The sequence below is a fragment of the Meles meles genome, chromosome 7 (assembly GCF_922984935.1).
Source record: "Meles meles chromosome 7, mMelMel3.1 paternal haplotype, whole genome shotgun sequence".
Taxonomy (NCBI): domain Eukaryota; kingdom Metazoa; phylum Chordata; class Mammalia; order Carnivora; family Mustelidae; genus Meles; species Meles meles.
In genome coordinates this window covers 105701569-105720770 of record NC_060072.1, presented here as the reverse complement: position 1 = coordinate 105720770, position 19202 = coordinate 105701569, and the positions used below count along the sequence as shown (strand labels likewise).

The 19202-nt window shown below is 47.9% G+C and overlaps 1 protein-coding gene across 1 annotated transcript in view; it reads right to left on the bottom strand.

Moving 5' to 3' along the window:
* VWF (von Willebrand factor) overlaps positions 1–19202 on the bottom strand; it is a 135935-nt gene that overhangs the window by 113884 nt on the left and 2849 nt on the right. The window contains exons 3-6 of the mRNA XM_046011417.1: positions 18980–19144; positions 9123–9225; positions 8360–8568; positions 913–1037 (exon numbers count right to left, since the gene is read on the bottom strand). Coding sequence (XP_045867373.1) covers positions 913–1037; positions 8360–8568; positions 9123–9225; positions 18980–19144 — 602 coding nt within the window. The remainder of the gene's footprint in view (positions 1–912; positions 1038–8359; positions 8569–9122; positions 9226–18979; positions 19145–19202) is intronic.

Genomic DNA, 19202 nt, shown 5'->3' with positions numbered 1-19202 from the left:
ACAGTCCTGCCTCTTTCTCCCACCAGACCCCCTCCTCTCCAAGGGGGAGGGTCTGGTAGTGGGGTTGTAAGGGGCAACTCTGAAGGGGAAGAAGCTGCCATATGGTTAGAAACAGGGGCTGTGGGGAAAGGGATGGGAGGTGCCACCATCTGTCCTGAGTCTCAGGACAGAGGCACACACAGATGCTTAAGGCCTTGTGACCGCAGAGGTACTGACTGGACTGATGTGGTCACAAGCCATGGAATGCCACAGCCACCAGAACAGGGAAAAGGAAAGATTTGCCCCTAGAGTCTCCCTGGAGAGGGCGGCCCTCCTGACACCTTGATCTTGGCCCAGGAAAGCTAAATTCAGATTTCTGGCCCCTAGAACTATGAGAGGATATGCTCCCATTGCCGTAAGCCACTGATTTTGTGACTAATTTGCCACCACAGCCTCAGGAAAATATTATCACGTACAGGTTGGACACCTCAGGCTCACCTCCCTCCTCTCTGCTCAGCTTCTCTGAGTATAAAGTAAACCCCTGGCAGCTCTTATGCTGGTAAGACCTTGGGGCCTTGCCCTCCTATTCGTATTTTCTAAAAACCACTCGTTGAACACCTAAAAAGGAATCGATTCCTTTTTAGAGGAATTGCAGAATCTCAGATAGGCGGTAGCTGATGATGGAGATATTTGGGGACAAGAGAGGGCATTAGAATGTAAAACAGAAAAGTCTGGTTGTTCACTCTACCAACTCCTTAGACTCATTTTCAGAGGTGCAGGCCCAGAACAGTGTTAGATTCAAGCTAACCAGACTCTGCACAGAGGTAGGCCCACTCTGTGCCTCAGTGGAGGATCTGAGACCAGATGACTTTCTGCCTCTTAACCCCAGAAAACCCACTCCATTCAGACCACCCCAGCTGGGGCGGTACCCACCTGCTGCATTTCCTCAGAGGAGACATTGCATGGGCTGCCAGGAGGGGACACCCGTTTGCACCGTTGTTCCCCGCTGCTCAGGGCCCAGGAGTTGGCAAAGTCATAGGGGTCCGAGGTCAAGGTCCCTGTGGAGAAGGTTTCAGGAAGGAAGTCACAGTTAAGCCTGAGCCAGGACTTCTGAGTGAAAACTCTGGGTTCTTCGTCACCTGAATCAACCTTCCATTAGGTTGGTACATAGGAGCCTGGGGTGGGGAGTACCTTTTGTGCAGCGTTCAGCAGGTTACCACAGGGCACAGGGCTCAGAGCTCAGCCCGTGTGTGGAGAGGGGTGGCTGGCTGGATGGGCACAGTGAGGAGGGCAGCTTGAAAGGTGATGAGGAGCGTGCCCATCCACGCTGTCTCCCCGTCCTTGCATGACTTTTCCCTATGTGCAGAATGTTCTCCACCCCCTAATACCTTGGCTGCCTCCACTCATTCTTTGAGATGCAGCTCCAGTGCCACTTCCTCCAGGAAGCCCTCTGAAGTGGTTCTGTTCCCAGCCCCCTGCCCCAGTCTGTGTTCCCTCAGCACCCCTGCCATCCTTCCATCAAAACTCTCATTGCCCTCTGTGTTAGTATTCCTTTTTTTTTATATTCATACTCCATTCAACCGTGAGCTCCCTAATTCAGGGTACACGCTGTGTCTCTTCGCTCTGAATTCTTATCTGGCGCTTTGTACACACTCAAAATGTTTTTGCAGATTGAAGGTAAGAATGTGACATGGAAGCTGAGCCCCCAGTCACTGCATTCCCCGGGCTCTCACGGCACTGGGGCCTTAGTCTTATACCGATCGTGCCTCCATTAACGCCCACAGCAGATGGGACTACAGGCTTCCATGGCAAAGGAGAGTCCTAATACCCCTTCTGAGTCTTCACTGCCAAGGGACTAATGCATCATTGAGGCAAACAGTCCCTTTGTATAACCAGGTCTGGAAGACTGAAGCATGTTTCAAGGTCAAATAATGTACTTGAGAATAGAAAATAAACTATCCTTGGGGAAGGAAAAGCAGGACGATGGAAGTATTGTCAGCAGGCATCTGGCGTGTCGTCAGCAGGGAAAATGGCACCCTTCAAAGATTCACTTCCTAATTCCTGGAACCTATGAGTATTCTCTTATAGGGCAAAAAGATGTGGTTAAGTTTTTAAGAATCTTAAAAGGAAAAGCTTATCTTGGATTATCTAAGTGGGCCTTAGATCCAACGACACATATCCTTATCAGAGGGAGGCAGCAGGAGGAGAAACAGAGACACGATGTAGCCACAAGTTAAGGATTGCTTTCGGTAATTGGGAGAGGCAAGGAACAGGTTCTCCAGTAGGGCCTCTGGAGGGGTGCAGCCCTATCAACACCTTGATTTTAGACGTTGGGCCTCCTGAACTTGTGAGAGAATAAACTTCTGTTATTTTAAGCCATGGGAGAAGCCAAAGGGAATTTAAATTTATGGAGTTTCTACTGTATGCCAGGCATTATGATAAATGCCCTCTGCGTTCTTAGTCACCATGCCACACAGGCTTGTCCACTTTCTAATATACCATGAGAGCTCCAAAAACTTCAGGTTATACCATCTTCGTATGGAGGTTATAAGACAAATATGCTTAAAATTATTACTATAAAGAAGAAATTGAAACCTAATACAAGGAGACAAGACAATAAGAAAAAAATGAGAGTTGAAGAAGTACCAAATTTATCTTCTAAAGCTACAAATGTAGTCATGAAATAGAAAGAAAGCCCAATTGGTGGGTTAAATATCATCTGGAAATTAGAGTTGAGGGAACTAGTAAACCAGAAGATAGATCTAGGTAGTGATGGGCTGATGAGCCAGCTGTCTGGAAATGCAAAGTCCTGATTTTTATGATTTTAGGATTTGCTGATTTCTATGCAGCAGATACTCCCACCATGGCCAGTTTCTAATTACCAATCTGTCAGTACTGAATGCAGACCTGGTAAAGACACACGCAACTGGTTCTCACCAGCCAGCATGAGTGCACCACCCAAAAAGCAACAAAGAGGAATAGAGAGATAGAAAAACGAAAATAAGGTTTAAAAAAAAAAAGGATGGAATAAAAATATCTGATGTATGTCTAACAGATAGAGAGAAAATAACTGAAATTTTTCTAAATCTGATGGAAGATAGGAGTCCTCAGTTTCAGGAATCACAGCCTCAAGCAAGATAATAAAATTAAGACTGGGGCACCTGGTTAAGCATCTGCCTTTGGCTCAGGTCATGATCCCAAAGTCCTGGGATCGAGTCCCACACTGGGCTCATTGCTCAGCAGGGAGCCTGCTTCTCCCTCTGCCTTCACTCCTCCCAACTTGTGCTCACTCTCTCCTTTCTCTCAAATACGTAAGATCTATTTTTAAAAAGATAATAAAAATAAAACCCACATCTAGACACAACATAGTAAAATTTCAGAATGCCAAGAACAGAGATGACTTGTGTACAAAGATAAAAGATATTATCTGCAATGAAATAACAATTGGACTGACAATCTACTTCTCCAGAACAACAAGGGAGTGACATCTTCTAAAGTACTATGAGAAATAACTCATGTCCTAGATTTCTATACCTAACTAAAGTATCGTGTAAGAATGAGGGGGTGTTTGTTCCAGTTACTGCTATTATCACTACCAGACCCTGAATGAAGAACTGAGGGATGTTTTTTTTTTTAAAGTAGAAATTGAACCTAGAAAAAAAGAATAAGATACAAGAGGAAATTATGAGCAAAGAATGTGTTAAACATGAAGATACATCTAAAGAAGCACTGATTGGGGCGCCTGGGTGGCTCAGTGGGTTAAAGCCGCTGCCTTCGGCTCAGGTCATGATCCCAGTGTCCTCGAATCGAGCCCCACATCGAGCTCTCTGCTCAGTCGGGAGCCTGCTTCCTCCCTCTCTCTCTGCCTGCCTCTCTGCCTGCTTGTGATCTCTGTCAAATAAATAAATAAAATCTTTAAAAAATAAAAATAAAGAAGCATTGATTGTGTCAAACTATAATAATAACACCAAATTTGGTGGTATTCAAAAAAGGTAGAGGGGTCAGTGAAGTAGTGAGGAGAGAAGTAACATTTTAAAAAGCAGCAATAGGGGGCGCCTGGGTGGCTTAGTGGGTTAAAGCCTCTGCCTTGGGCTCAGGTCATGATCTCAGGGTCCTGGGATCGATCAGGGTCCTGGGATCGAGTCCCGCATCGGGCTCTCTGCTCAGCAGGGTGCCTGCTTCCTCCTCTCTCTCTCTCTGCCTGCCTCTCTGCATACTTGTGATCTCTGTCAAATAAATAAATAAAATCTTTAAAAAATAATAAAAATTTTAAAAAAATTTAAAAACATTAAAAAAATTAAAAGCAGCAATAGTAGAAAGCACAAAATAAGACGGTTAATAGAAATCCAAATACACCAGCACCACAACTGAATATAAAATAAATGAAAAGAGGCAAAACTTCCCAGTAAGAAGACAGGAGAGGATAGGTTGCATTAAAATAACAAGAATGAGGGGAGCCTGGGTGGCTCGGTCGGTTAAGTGTCTGCCTTTGACTCAGGGTATGATCCTGGGGTCCTGGAATCGAGTCCCGCATGGGCAGGAAGCCTGTTTCTCCCTCTTGCTCTCCCTCTGTGTTCTCTCTCTCAAATAAATAAACAAAATCTTAAAAAAAAAAAAAAAAGGTAATAAGTAATAAAAAAAGAACTGCCACCGGATTCAGCAATTCCAACTCAGGGTATCTACCCAAAAGAACTAAAGGTGGGGTCTTTTTTTTTTTTTTTAAAGATTTTATTTATTTATTTGACAGAGAGAGAAACAGCAAGAGAGGGAACACACGCAGAGGGAGTAGGAGAGGGAGAAGAAGGCTTCCTGCTGAGCAGGGAGCCCGAGATGGGACCTGATCCCAGGACCCTGAAATGACAACCTGAGCCAAAGGCAGATGCTTAATGACTGAGTCACCCAGGCACCCTTGAAGGTAGGGTCTTGAAAAAATATTTGTACGCCCCGGTTTGTTGCAGCATTATTCATTCTGGCAAAACATGGAAACAACGCCAAGGCATGAATGGCTAAGCAAAACGTGGTAGATACATACAATGTACATTCAGGTTAGAAATGAAGGAAATTCTGACCTAAAGGGGATGAAGGGGTATGAACCTCCAGTCACAAAATAAATAAGTCGCAGAGGTAAAAAGTACAGCATGCAGAGAATATGGTGAATAAGACTGTAAAACGTGCTTGGTGACAGATGGTGATTACACTTATCTCGATGAGCACTGAGTAATGTGCTGAAGTGTTGAATCACTATGTTGTCCACCTGAAGCCAAGATAACACTGGATGTTGATTACACTGCAATAAAAAAGTGCCTTTCTTCCCAAGGGTTTATTGTTCATAGCAATACTGCTTCAGAATATCCCACTTACAAGTATAGCGTAAATGTGTACTATTTTACTCTGCAGGCACATTTGCGAGTCTATTAGCACTTACTTCGGGGCTCATTGCGACTGGCACTGTGTTTCTGACACAAACGGGCCTTAAGCACTTTGTTAAATTGTTGACAAATAATGCTCATCTGCTGTTGTTCTCAAAGTTGTTCTCTAGATGCTGAAATGCGTTATAAAACAAGGTGCAAATTTAGGGGCACCTGGGTGCTTCAGTCGTTAAACGTCTGCCTTCGGCCCAGGGCATGATCCCAGGATTTTGGGATGAAGCCCCATGTTGAGCTCCCTGCTCAGCAGAAAGCCTGCTTCTCCCTCTCCCACTCCCCCTGCTTGTGTTCCCTTGCTCGCTATATCTCTCTCTGTCAAATAAATTAAAAAAATCTTAAAAAAAAAAAAACAACCAAACCCACGAGGTACAAATTTAAAACAATGCCGTGTTGAAATAAATGATTTAAATACCAAAAAAAAAAAAAAAAAAAAGGAAATTCTGATATACGTCTCAACACGTGGATGAATAGTAAAGCCATTATGCTAAGCAAAATAAGCCAGTCACAAAAAGACAAATACTGTATGACTCCATTTACATGAGGTACTGGGAGTAGTCAGAATCACAGAGACAGAAAGTAGAATGGTGGTGGCCAGGGTTGGGAAAGAGGAGGGCCGAATGGGAAGTTACTGCTTAATGGGTATAGAGTTTCAGTTTTGCAAGAGAAAAAGAGTTCTGGAGACAGACATTGTGATTGATTGCATCAAAGTGTGAAAGTACCTGATGCCATTGAAGTGTGTACTGAAAAATTAGTAGGACAGTCAACATTATTTTATGTGTGTTTACCACAATTTTTTAAAAAGATTTTATTTATTTATTTGACAGACAGAGATCACAAGTCTGCAGAGAGGCAGGCAGACAGAGAGACATGGGGAAGCAGGGTCCCTGCTGAGCAGAGAGCCCGATGTGGGGCTTGATCCCAGGACCCTGGGATCATGACCCATGCTGAAGGCAGAGGCTTTAACCCACTCAGCCACCCAGGTGCCCCTGTTTACCACAATTTTTAAAATGGAGAAAAAAAACCTATACATGAATTTGGGGGAGAGGGAGCAGAGGGCAAATGAGAGAGAGAATCTTAAACAGGCCCCATACCAGCACAGAACTTGTTCTCATGACCCTGAAATCATAACCTGAACGGAAATCAAGGGTCCGATGCCTATACAGGCGCCCCTGCATGACTGTTTATAGCAGCTTTATCCATAATTGCCTAAGACTAGACACTTCCCTGTGCATGGATAAATGCATTGTAGCAGTACCCTTCAACAACTGACAGGAACAGTCTCCTGATACATCCAACCACACAGATGGATCTCTAAAGGATGATGTTAAGTGAAAGAAGCCAGACATGGAAGGCGAAGTACTCCAAGTATAGTATGATCACAGTTACATGAACTTTGGAAAAATCAAAACTATAGGATCAGAAAAAAGGGCAGTGGCTATCAGGGCTAGGGGCACAGGGAGAGTTCACCTACAAAGGAGCACAAGAATTCTGGGGGGAGGAGGCTGTTCCATAGTTTGTGGTGGTTCCATGGCTCCCCGCTTTCCTGAAAGCTCGTAGACCTGGAAGAGTGGCCTTTACTGTATATGCCTTATACCTTGATAAATCTGACCTTTAAAAATAATAATAATAAAACCCAGTTATGTGCTTCTTTCATGTAATACATCTGAAACAAAACCACACAGACCAGTTGAGAGTATGAAAAAATATATGTCAAGCAAATACCTAAAAAAAAGTGAGGTACTTATATATTAATGTCAGATTTTAAGGCATAAGGCATTATTAAAAATGGCAAGTCATTATATAAAAGGAACAGTTCACTAGAAAGATTCAATATTTCTAAAATCTAATAGCAAAGGCTCAAAATATGTAGAGGAAACTTGATAGAATTACACGAAGTGATTGACAAGTTCACCACCACTGTAGAAAAATTTAATACAGCTCTCTTAGTAAGGGTAGTTGAAGAAGACAAAAAGTAGGAATTATGTAGAATATTTGCATAACGTAGTTAACAAACTTAATTCAACAAGTATATACAGAATCCTGCACCAATCAGAGAACACATTCTTTTGGAGCATAAAAGGATCATCTAGGAGGTCACAAACAAATCTCCCCAAATTTCTTAATTAGAAATCGATTTAGTTACAAAAGATAACTTTAGAAATTCTAAACATCTGGAAATTTTGAACACGCTCTACAGGTTAAGAAAGAATTCAATGGCAATTAGAAAATCCATAGAACTAAATGAAAATGAAAATACCATAATTGGTGTAGTTAAGATGACATTTAGAGGAAAATGTATAGCCTTAAAAACGTATATATCGGATGATACAAAGTTTGAGAAATCAATGCTGGAGAAGATGAAAACAAATGATCTGACTATTTTCCAACATATACAGTGAAATGAAAGGAATAGTCAATTGTTTCTCTAGATGCTCACCCCTTAATCAGAGGGTAGTTGGGCCGTAAGGAAGAAGAACTTATGTACAAACGTTCAGCTTCTGTAAGGAAGCATCACTGATTGAATATTCACATAATTGAAGTTATCAAAAGACGATTAAAGATAAGTAGTAGTTTCCACATGTCCATATTCTATTGCTCATGAATACACACATAGACCGGCCTTCTTGGACTATGGACCTCCCCTTATAGACTTCCTCCATGAAGTCCTATTGTACTCATTTGGGAGGATCTGTTGAAACCATCCAGCATCTACCAACCACCTACCCTGTGTAAGCTTCTGCGGGCAAATCCGAGTTGAACCAAGCCAAGATGAACCAACCAACCTCCAAGATGTGGTTTGGGGGCAGGTCTAGGCAGTGGGTTGGAACGCTCAGAGTTAAGGTTGGCAGAATAAACATGACATGCCTGAGGAGGGGTGTTAGTGAAGTTTTGTAAGCAGGGAAATGACAAACAATACCACAACTCCAGGGAAATGGTATCCGAGAGTCACTTACCTTCCTGCGTCCTGAAGTCATCCTCAGCAAAGATGTTAAAGTTGCCACAGAGCCCACAGGTCTTGTTGAAGTATCTGTCTGATAGCAGGACTTGAAAGTTGCCATGGCCATCAATTTTGGCCACAAAGCCGTAGGCCTCACTGGACAGCTTGTAGTAGCCAGCCTCGGTCTCCAGGTACAGCCCGTTGGAGGCATAGGGCATGGAGATGCTGAGGGACAAGGATGAGTTCAGGAAGTGTGTTTCTTGTGCGTTTCCTGGGTGTCTCTCCCACCTTTCAACCCCAACCCCTTGCTCCAAGGTTGGGACCTTGGTGCAAAGTCACTGAGGGTCTAGACCAGGAGTCCGGACACAGAGCTCTCACCCAGCCCTGTCTCTCACTTTCCCTGGGCACATTTATTTCCTCTCTCTGGGCCCTAGCTCCCTCAGCTGAAAAAACAAGGAGGTTGCAAGAGGGATCCCCAGGGTCCTTTTTTTTTTTTTTTTTTAAAGATTGTATTTATCTATTGGAAGGGAGTGCAGTGTGAGAGAGAAAGAGAGATCACAAGCAGGGGGAGCAGCAGGCAGAGGGAGAAGCAGGCTCCCCTTGGAGTAGGGAGCACGATGTGGGGCTCAATCCCAGGACTCCAGGATCATGACCTGAGCAAAACACAGACGCTTAACTGCCTGAGCCGCCCAGGCGCCAGCCCCCTAAAGCCCCCACCCATTCCGGTGTCTTGTCCTTTTAAACTCAGACATTGCAGACATTCTGGGCTTCAGACTTACCTTTGGGTCCCCTGCAGCACAGTACCATTGACAAACAAATGGATGTCAAAAAATTCTCCGAGATACACGGAGAGGCTTACTCTTTTACCATTTTGGAAGCCCCCTGAAAGAGAAAAGAGTCAGTATCATGGATTATTACCCAAAAAGTTTGGATATTTATTTCTAATCATCTCATGTACATCACAAAATCTCATCTCCGTGGAAAACTCTTCCTGCCACATAAGGGCTTAAATGGGCAATAATATCTGCCCCAAAATACCATTTACTCACTCGTTTTCCCATTCATCTAAAAATATTTATTGAATGCCTGCTAATAGTCTCTTCTTCTCAAAAGAAAACCATAAAAGCATAACCCCTTCTGGGAGCTTAGAATCTTTTTTTTTTTTTTTTTAAGATTTTATCCATCTATTTGACAGAGAGAGAGGGAGTGTACAAGCAGGGAGAATGGCAGGCAGAGGGAGAAGCTGACTCCCCACTGAGCAGGAGCCTGATGAGGGGCTTGATCTCAGGACCCTGGATCATGACCTGAGCCGAAGCAGACACTGAGCCAACTGAGCCACCCAGGTGTCCCTGGGAGCTTATCATCTAAGTAAAATAAGCAGGCAGTAATTGACCATACTGTAAGGAGGCAAATAAAAGCCACATTGTGAGTTATCTGTAACAGGTACCCTAGGATAGAGTTACATAAATTGTTCTCTTAGGACAGCCCAAATCAGAATCCCTGGGCTCTTTGTTTTAAATGGATACTCATGGGACGCTGGGGGCAGGTCAGCGGGTTAAATGTCTGCCTTCAGCTCAAGTCATCATCCCAGGGTCCTGGGATTGAGTCCCACATCAGGCTCCCTGCTCAGCAGGGAGTCTGCTTCTCTCTCTCCCTCTGCTGCTCCCCCTGCTTGTGATCTCCCAGTCTCTGACAAACAAATAATCTTTAAAAAATAATAATAAAATGGAGATTCATGAGTTCTGTCTCAGTTTACTGAATGTGATGCTCTGGGAGACATTTAGAACTCCTGCTGGCGAAGCGCCTCACTCCTCCTGGGAATCTCAGGAAGGAGGCGATAAAGGATCGATACTGCCACGAGAGATGTGTGACTAGGCGAACACATGAGACAGTCGTCTCTGAGCAAGGGTTCCGCTGTGAGGGGCCAACTCAGAGGCCAGGGCGGGGGCAGGGACCTGAGAGCAGGAGCACAAGCAGGCGCCCCAGCGGCCCCAGCACCATGGAGACTAATCCCACCACGAGGCCCTGAGAACTGGGGGTCTTCAAAGATTACCGACTGGCCACGGAGGTGAAGGAGCCAGAAGGGACAATGTGGAGGCTGAGTCTCCAGCCTTGGAGACCCGGAAGTTGCTGAAAATAGGAAAGATGAAGGGCAGCAGTGCACACAGAGATGGAAGATGCTGGAGAAAAGGGGGTCGAAGATGGGGTTCAGTGTCTGAGGGAAACTGCAGAACTAGGGCGAAGGACCCAGGCGAAGAAGTTAACCTTGGAAATGAGGAAACAGTCCCTCTCCTAGAAGAGTGTGGGCTCCAGCCACTCAGCAAAGGAAGAGGCAAGAATGTCTGTGGACTTAGGCACCGGATGGCTCAATCGGTTAAACAGCTGCCTTCGGCTCGGGTCATGATCCCAGCATCCTGGGATCAAGTCCCATGTAGGGTCCTTGTTCAGCAGGGAGTCTGCTTCTCCCTCTACACTACTCCCCCCACCTGCTCTTGCTCCCTCTCCCTCTCTCTCTCTCAAATGAATAAAATCTTAAAAGAAAAAAAAAAAGAATATCTGTGAAACTAAGCGCAGGAGACGTGAAGGTTTGCTAGCATGGGTACTGCTGCCACGGTTTGGGCCACTGACCTCAGAGAGGAGGAGTTTCCCAGCTGAGACCTGAGCTGGACCGAGCTGCTGGAGGACAGTGATGAGCTATGGCGTGCACACGCACACACACCCACACGCACCAACCAGAAAATACGGTCGCTTCCGGTGAGATTTCAGTGAGGGAGTCACAGGTAAATAACTGGCCCATTCTAAGACCAGATTCCTAGACGGTCCATTCTTAGCAGCTCAGGGGCCCCCAGGAAAAGCCCCCAGACCACCCGCAGCCCACAAACCACAGTCTGCAGAGCTCCAGACCGAATCAGGCAGGAGGAAAATGAGATGCTAACCACATTAAAGGGGTTTTTGTCCTGTTTGCCTGAGGAGATTGCCTGTTCTGAATTTTCACTTAGAACAGTTTTGCCACAAGCAAATCTTTATAAACAGTTAAGCAAACTTTCTGACAGCAAGAAATTAGGCAAAGAAAAATAAACACCACAGAGATAGGTGATCGGACAAATAGAGTTAAACGTTAATGGTAGAATCTGAGTGCTGGGCATATGGGTGTTATTCTTTTTTCTTTTTTTAAGATTATTTATTTATTTGACAGAAAGAGAGACAGCAAGACCATGAACACAAGCAGGGGGAGTGGGAGAGGGAGAGGCAAGCTCTCCGCTGAGCAGGGAGCCCAATGCAGGGCTCGATCCAAGGACCCGGGGATCATGACCCCAGTGGAAGTGAGACACACAACAACTGAGCCACGCAGGTGCCCCTCACTGTCTTATTCTTTCAACAATTCTAAATGGTTGGACATTTCTGCAGTAAAATCTTGAAAAAACAAGCAAAGGGGACAGCCTGGTGACCACCTCCAGTTAGTAGTCCCTCCCCAGAGCCTTCCGTGCCCCTGGGCCTTTGCAGCTCCCTTCCTGGGCCTGTTCTGGAGCTTAGCCCACCCATTCACTACTCCATTTACCACATGCCTGTGGGCAAGGGTGGATGATGAGCCCAAGAAGTCGGGGGCTTTGGGTCCTGTATGACCACAGAACCTGGCTCCCCATCAGTATGACTTTCCTTGCCATCATGCCCAGTGTCATAGAGCAGATAGATGGGCGGTCTTGCCTCTGCCTCACTGAGTGATTCAACCAGCATGTTGCCCCTGAGCCAAAGGCATCTCATTCCTGGAAAGGAGAGGAATCCCTGTGTGCCACACCCTGTAGAATCTCCCGCCCTCTCATGGGGATTCAAAAGGGCTCTGGAGAACAAGGCTGCCAGGGAGAATGTTGCTGGAGGGTGGGTAGGCATTGGGAAGGCAGGGAACACCTGCTGAGCAGAGACTGGGTGAGGCAGTGCCCTGTCAGGGGAGGTGGAGCTGGCTGCCCAGGGTCCCAAGGGGGTGGGGATTGGGACACTTGGTGAGGCTGAACTTCGAGGAGTCTGTGGGATTTCCGACACTGGGCATCTGAGGAGCAGATCACTCCACACCCAAAGCAGGCAGGGGCAGCAAGAAGATTTTTGGAAGTGTGTCCTGAAGACTTCGGTACAGAAAAACACACTATGGGGGCACCTGGCTGGCTCGGTCATGAGAGCATGTGACTCTTGATCTCGAGGTCGTGGGTTCGAGCCCCATGTTGGGTGTAGAGTTTACTTAAAAATAGAAATCTTAGGGGGCGCCTGGGTGGCTCAGTGGATTAAGCCGCTGCCTTCGGCTCAGGTCATGATCTCAGGGTCCTGGGATCGAGCCCCGCATCGGGCTCTCTGCTCCGCAGGGAGCCTGCTTCCTCCTCTCTCTCTGCCTGCCTCTCTGCCTACTTGTGATCTCTCTCTCTCTGTCAAATAAATAAATAAAATCTTTAAAAAAAAATAGAAATCTTAAAAAGGGAGAGAGAGAGAGAAAGAAAAACATCATGGCAACAAGAAGTCTCTTGGGGATGGTCTAAACAGGTGGCTTTAAGACGTTTTCGCCCAAAAGCAGAATAAAAACACAGTTGACTTCATGAGGCTGTATGCACACACTCACACACTTCCCTTCACTTACCCTTCCCATGTGCCATGCACTCTGACACCTTCTAAGGTGTTCTATTCTGTCCCATATAATTTCTTTAAATGCTGGTTACACCCATTAATTTTAAATCCATACGCTATGACTTGGTTTGAAAAACACTGATCTAGACTGACTCCACTTCATAGGTAGAGAAGATGAAGCCTGAGTTTACAACATGGTTTGTCCACACATCAATATTGACATTTGGGACCAAGTACTTCTTTTTTTTTTTTTTTTTAAGATCTTTTTATTTATTTGAGGGGGAGAGAGAGACAGAGCATGAGCAATGCAAAGAGTGGCAGAAGGAGAGGGAGAAACAGACGCCCCGCTGCGTTGGGGAGCTTGATGCGGGGCTCGATCCCAGGACCCTGGGATCATGACCTGAGCCGAAGGCAGACGCTTAACCAACTGAACCATTCAGCTGTCCCCAGACACTTCTTTGTCGTGGGGGCCTTCTAAAGTATCCTAGGATAATTAGCAGGACCCCTGACCCCCCACCCCCTCGATGCCAGTAGCATCCATCCCCAAGTTGTGACAATCCAAAATGTCTCCAGATACTGCCAAATGTCCTCTGGGAGAAAATCACTTAGGTTGAGAACCATTGGTTTACGCTGTTAATGTTAGGCAAAGCCCATCCACAGGTTTTCTGACTCCAAGGTTAAATCACCTTTCCAAACACAAAGCTGCCTAACGGGACATCTCAGCACTCTGGATTCACATAACCACTAATGTGGGAGAGAACTCCTGATTAGCCTTATCTTTATTTGCTTCCTTCCCTCCCTGCAGAACTCAGGGGGAGAATCCAATGGCAGCTATGAGGAAGATGAGTCGTTAAAAATTGCCGGTGAGCCCAGGGGGGACTCCCACACTCCACAGACGCACAGGGGGCAACTTCCTATGGACACAGGGAAAAGATGGGCTGGGCATCCCCTGCAAGGGGCCAGAGCAAACCAGGGAAGTCCTTCCCCATGGCTCTGTCTCTCACCTGTCCTCTTGAACTCAGTGACCGAGGGGGCTGTGTGAGGGAACAAGGGACCCCCACCCCATGTTGGAGTGGGAAGCCTACTGGGGAGCAAGCTGGTGGCTGGAATCAGTCAGATCAGGATGCTTTCCTGGACCTTAGAATGTGAAACTCACTAATATGCATTTCTAACAAATACTCCACCTCCACTCCTGTGATTCTGATGCAGGTGATCATCTTCCAAACACTGAGAAATGGGGATCTGGTCTAATAGTGCCATTTACTGATGTGGAAACTGAGGCTCCCCCAGGTTAAGTGACTCAGTACAGGGTGCGTTGTCAGTCTATGGCTCTCTCTGGGCCGGCATGGGAACCAGATCCCTCAGCCTGCTGGAGGAAGAGCAGTCTCTCTGAGCAGGGGCTCCTGGACTCCAGGGATCTCGCTCTCTCGTCCCTGTGCCAGTGGGCCAGGAGACCCATAACTCAAGCCTGCCTGGACCGGCCTGACCAAGAGCCAGGACTGAGGACAGGATCCTCCCACCCTTTGCACCAGGTGGTCCTTCATGCTCAGATATAAACACTTTACCCAGGATATGAATAAGGTCCACAGGCACTCGAGAAGAATGGGAATTTGTGATTTGGAAGCAAGGAAACAGGATGTCATTGGAGAACAATGGGGCAGAGGTGTGTGGGAGGGGATACGGGCATGCACGTGGAAACTGGAACTGCCATGTCCAAGCATGCCTGACCCTATGTCTCGGCTCCAAGGAAGCAGCACTCAGTGGGGTGTCTGCCCCTCCCCCTACTCGTGCAAGGACGCTCTCTCAAATAAAGAAATACATAAAATGTTTAAAAAAAAAAAAAAGTGTGAAGAACCCATAGGCTGCTTTAGGCCAATTACCTGCCAGAAAACTGCCCCCTGACAACAACCCAGTGGTGTACGGTGGGAGGTGGGAAGGGGGGGTGTCCCACTGAAATGCTCTGAAACAGAGAGGCCTAACACAGCCCTGCAGTTTCTCCTTGGGCCCTGAAAGCCTGAAAAGGATGGGCAGAACGGCCAGCCCTTGGGCACAAACCCAAGCGATAGGCTGGGGAGGATGGACTAATGACCTTGACAGAGATAGGCCCCAGGGCCCTGCAGCCCATGGCCCCACCACGTTGGTGCCCAACAAGTGGACACCCCGTGTTAAGGGGCTGCTTTCAACCATGAAGATGGGGGTAATCCTGCACACCTGTCAGTGATTTCTCTCCCTCAGTCCTCACGGTGTCCCCATCTTAAAGATGAGGAAGGGGCAGCGGGGGCACAGGCGCACTTCCCTAAGAACACTCCGTGAACGGGGGGAGCCCAGACAAGCACACCGCTTTCTGACCACAACTGTGGCTCTTTCTACGCTTCCCTGTCATGCTGGGGGCAGAGCCATGTCATGCTGGGGGATGGAAAACAACCAGCCCCCAAGAGGATGAGCCCAGGGCTGGATATTGCCAGCGTGGTCAGGGGCTTCCTGGAGGAGGCAACAGAGACAGCCTGAGTCCCCTGCCTGCGAAGCCAGCCCTGAGCCGGGAGGGGTCTGGAGTGGGGTGTCAGTGGGGGACGGGGACTTGTCCAACATCATGCTGGCCTCCCTGAGCCCAGAAGGTGCACTCTGTGCTTGGCCCCAAGATTTCATTACACATGTTTCAAATCCACCTCCAGGGTAAGAAGTCCACAGCCGGGAGTCAAGATAGCAATCCCTAGGGTCTCCGTAGGGTCCCCTGGAAAGTCCCCTGAAGCCCAAGGCCACACGGCAGAAAGCGTGTCACTCTTTCTTCTTTCAAAATCTGTCTCCCATCACTCCTAAACGTCCATTCCCACTGACACCCCAGAGTCATCTTAGGGAGGGGTTCTTGGGCAGGAGGTCTATATGGAACCCCACTATGATTTTTTAAGATGCATACAACTGAGTACACATAGAAAGATCAGTGGATGGTTTCAATGTCAATTTCCTGGTCAGGATAGTTATGGATAGTTTTGTACAATGTTACCAATAAAGGGAAACTGGGTAAAGGGTACACAGATTTGTATTTTTTTTTTTACACCTGCATGTGAATCAATAATTAGCTTAAAATAAAAAGTTTGATTAAAAAAATAAATCTTGGATATTCTCTCTGGTAACTTTTGGGTTATTTATGGAAATATAAGAGGCCACTATGGATTTTTTCATTGAGAAGCAAGACAAAAAAGAGAGAAATGGTTTTTGCCTTGTGATGAGAACCCTTGAGACCTGCTCTCTTAGCAACGTCAAGCTCACCATACAGCAGTGTTAGCTAGAGTCACCTTGTCGTACAGCCCCTCTTTAGGACTTCTCTGTCTTATACATGGAAGTTTGTACTATGTGACCCCCTGCCTCCAAGACCCCCTCTCCCTACCACCTGCCTCTGATAACCACAAATCTGATCTCTTTTCTAAGAGTTTGGGTTTGTTTTGGGCTTTTTTTTTTTTCTTTTCTTTTTTAGATTCCACATGGAAGTGAGATCATCCAGTATTTGTTTCTCTCTGCCGGACTTATTTCATTTAGCAGAATGCCCCCAAGTTCCTTCCATGTTGTCGTCAATGCACTGTGCTTTTTCAGGTAGAGAAATCCAAATAAACATTGGGGGGGGGCTGCCTGAGGGAGGAGTTACTCAGCCTTCAGCCTCCAGGGGAAGGTCAAGGGTACTTTTTCTCTGCAACTACTCTCCGAAGTCTCTCCCCAGTCTCTGAAGCAAGAGGGGTCCCCAAATTCAATGTTCAGAATGGCTTTCTCCATTTGGCAGACGGCTGGGGATGTCTGTGGTCCTTTTCAACCCCTGCCTTTTTATCGCGGCCAAGACCACCCTACTCCCGCCTTTTTCCCTTTCTGGACCATTTTGGCTAAGTAGCAATTCCCTCTTCATCCTTCCAGCTGCACAATCTGTCTACACAGGCTCCTCAGTGCTGCTGAGTCAGGACGCAAACTCCCGTCTCAGGATGTCAGCCTCACCCCATGACCCAGCCTTACCCCCCAGCCCCATGCTTCTCAAAGTTTGATCCCCAAACCAGCAGCTGCAGCAGCACCTGGGAACTTGCTAGAAATGAGCCTTGCAGAGCCCCCTCCAGATGCACAGACCCAGAAACACTGACGATGGAACCCAGCAACCTGTTTCTAAGCAGCCCTCCCAGCGATCCTGAGGTAGGTTGTTTGAGAACGACTATGCCGGCCACACTGACCTCCCCACTGGGCAGCACTGAGGGAACATACATGCTGTCCAGCCTCTTCCCTGTGCCCTGGCTGTCCCCGCTGCTTGCAGCCCCCTGCCCGTCCTCTTGGTCCTCTCCGCCCAACTGGAACCACCCCCCCGCCCCCCTCCCCACAAGTCTCCTCAGAGGCCATGCTTTTCACAAAATCGGCTCTTCGGTACAACAGAGCACTGTGCTGTGTGAATCCGCACCCCACCCCCACGTTCCATGCTGCCGGAGACCCCATTGAGCCGCACCAGGAGACAAAGATGAGAGAGACACGGTCCTTGCCCCTGGGGGGGCTCACAGAGGAGAAGGGAAGGTGGCAGCCCAGTGAAGCTCAGCCCACTGAAGTCGCACTGAGACAGGCTTTCCAGCAGAGGCACGGCGGGCAGGAAGGCGGCAGGAGCCTCCCAGTTAGGACGCTGTCAGCCCACACAGCTCCCAGACCATCTCGCCCTGCACTGAGCCCCAAGGGCTGCCTCCAGCCTGGGAGACTGGTGGAGTGACCCCCCCAAGGGCCCCAGGGCCTGCATCTCGGTCTGGGTGTTGACCAAATCTCTCCTTGACCAAACCTGAATCAGGCTCCTCTCAATTAAGCCCCACCTCAGGCTCTGTCCTTGGTCTGATTAGTTCAGTTCGGCAAGAATCTTGCAGGGTCAGTTAATTGAAAATCCCCCATCCTCAATAACTGACCAGCTCCTTACACCCCTCCCTCAATGTCTTATCGCCCCAGCCTGCCTTCAGCAAGAACCCTGTTGAGCGGGCTTAGCCAGATGTTATCCCCGATGTGCTCCCCGCGGTAATTTTCCATGCCCTGACCCCCACCCAGCTCCTTGGCTGTGAATCCCCACTTGGCCTTATGATACTTGGTGTGAAGCCCCATGTTTCTCCCCTACTGCAACCCCCTCCCCAACCCATGGCAGTGGTCCCTCTTGAACAAAGCCTTCCTAACTATGTTTACCAAGTGTCATGAAATCTGTGCTTTAACAGTGTGGGTCTGTCCATTGCCACGCCATCTTCCCGAGGCTGCAGACCCCGTCTCTGCGAGTTTTATAGCATCCTCGCTCACCCATCGCACACATCCGATTCATCCTTAGGGTTGCCGAACCATAAGCTCCCATCACCGCCTCCAGCCCCGCTCCCCCCACCCCCCACCCCCGCCCAGAGAGCTCCCTCTCTAGTGCAGAGGAACATTCTGCACCCCGACAAGGCCAGGATCCAAATCCAGCTCAACCTTTTGTTAACTGTCAACCCTTGGCAGGATCATACCACCTCCCTGGGCTCGGCTCTTCATGTGTGAAACAGGGGTGGCTGCACCCGGATGCACATCTCAGAGCCGCTGTGGGGTGCAGACCTAACAGGGGCCAAAGTACCAGCACTCCTCCAGGAGCACGCAAGGGGCTCAACATCAGCCAGGTACCCTGAATTCCACTGTGAACATAGCAACAGCCCCTCCCGTCCGCCAGGAGCTCTGGGTGTTACAGAGCATCTTCTGGTTCATTTCTCTTGATGTTTTGGAGCTCCCAGAGTGCTGCCTGGACCCAGAGCAATGCACACAACTACTGGAAAAGCAGGAAGACTCTCTCCACCCCACCAGGCTCCCGAGAGAGAGAGACCTGAGTTGCGGCGGGTTGGGGGGGAGAAGCTAAGGGAAGATCTTGGTCATGGAAAGGCCATTGCCATCCATGCTTCGGCAGGAATCTGCAAAGCTCAGGCACCAACATAAGACTATCCCCGCAACCCCCACCCACACTGGGGTTGAGCTTAGCTAGCACCTGCTCTGAACCCTCCCTCCAGTGCCCCAGACTCACCGATAAGCGAGAAGGAGTGTTTCTGGCAGTCTCCAGCCAAGAGGTAACTACAATCTCCTGCAAAACTGTACATGCTCTCATCAAAGGTGCTGATGAAGTCGTCTCCAAAGAGGCTGCATCGGGCCAGCGGGGACCTGCCGACAGTCCCTTTCATGCAAAGTGTCCCTAGAGGGAGAGACGGCAGGTGAGCAAGCTGGGACCATCAGCCCAAAGCACTTCAGCC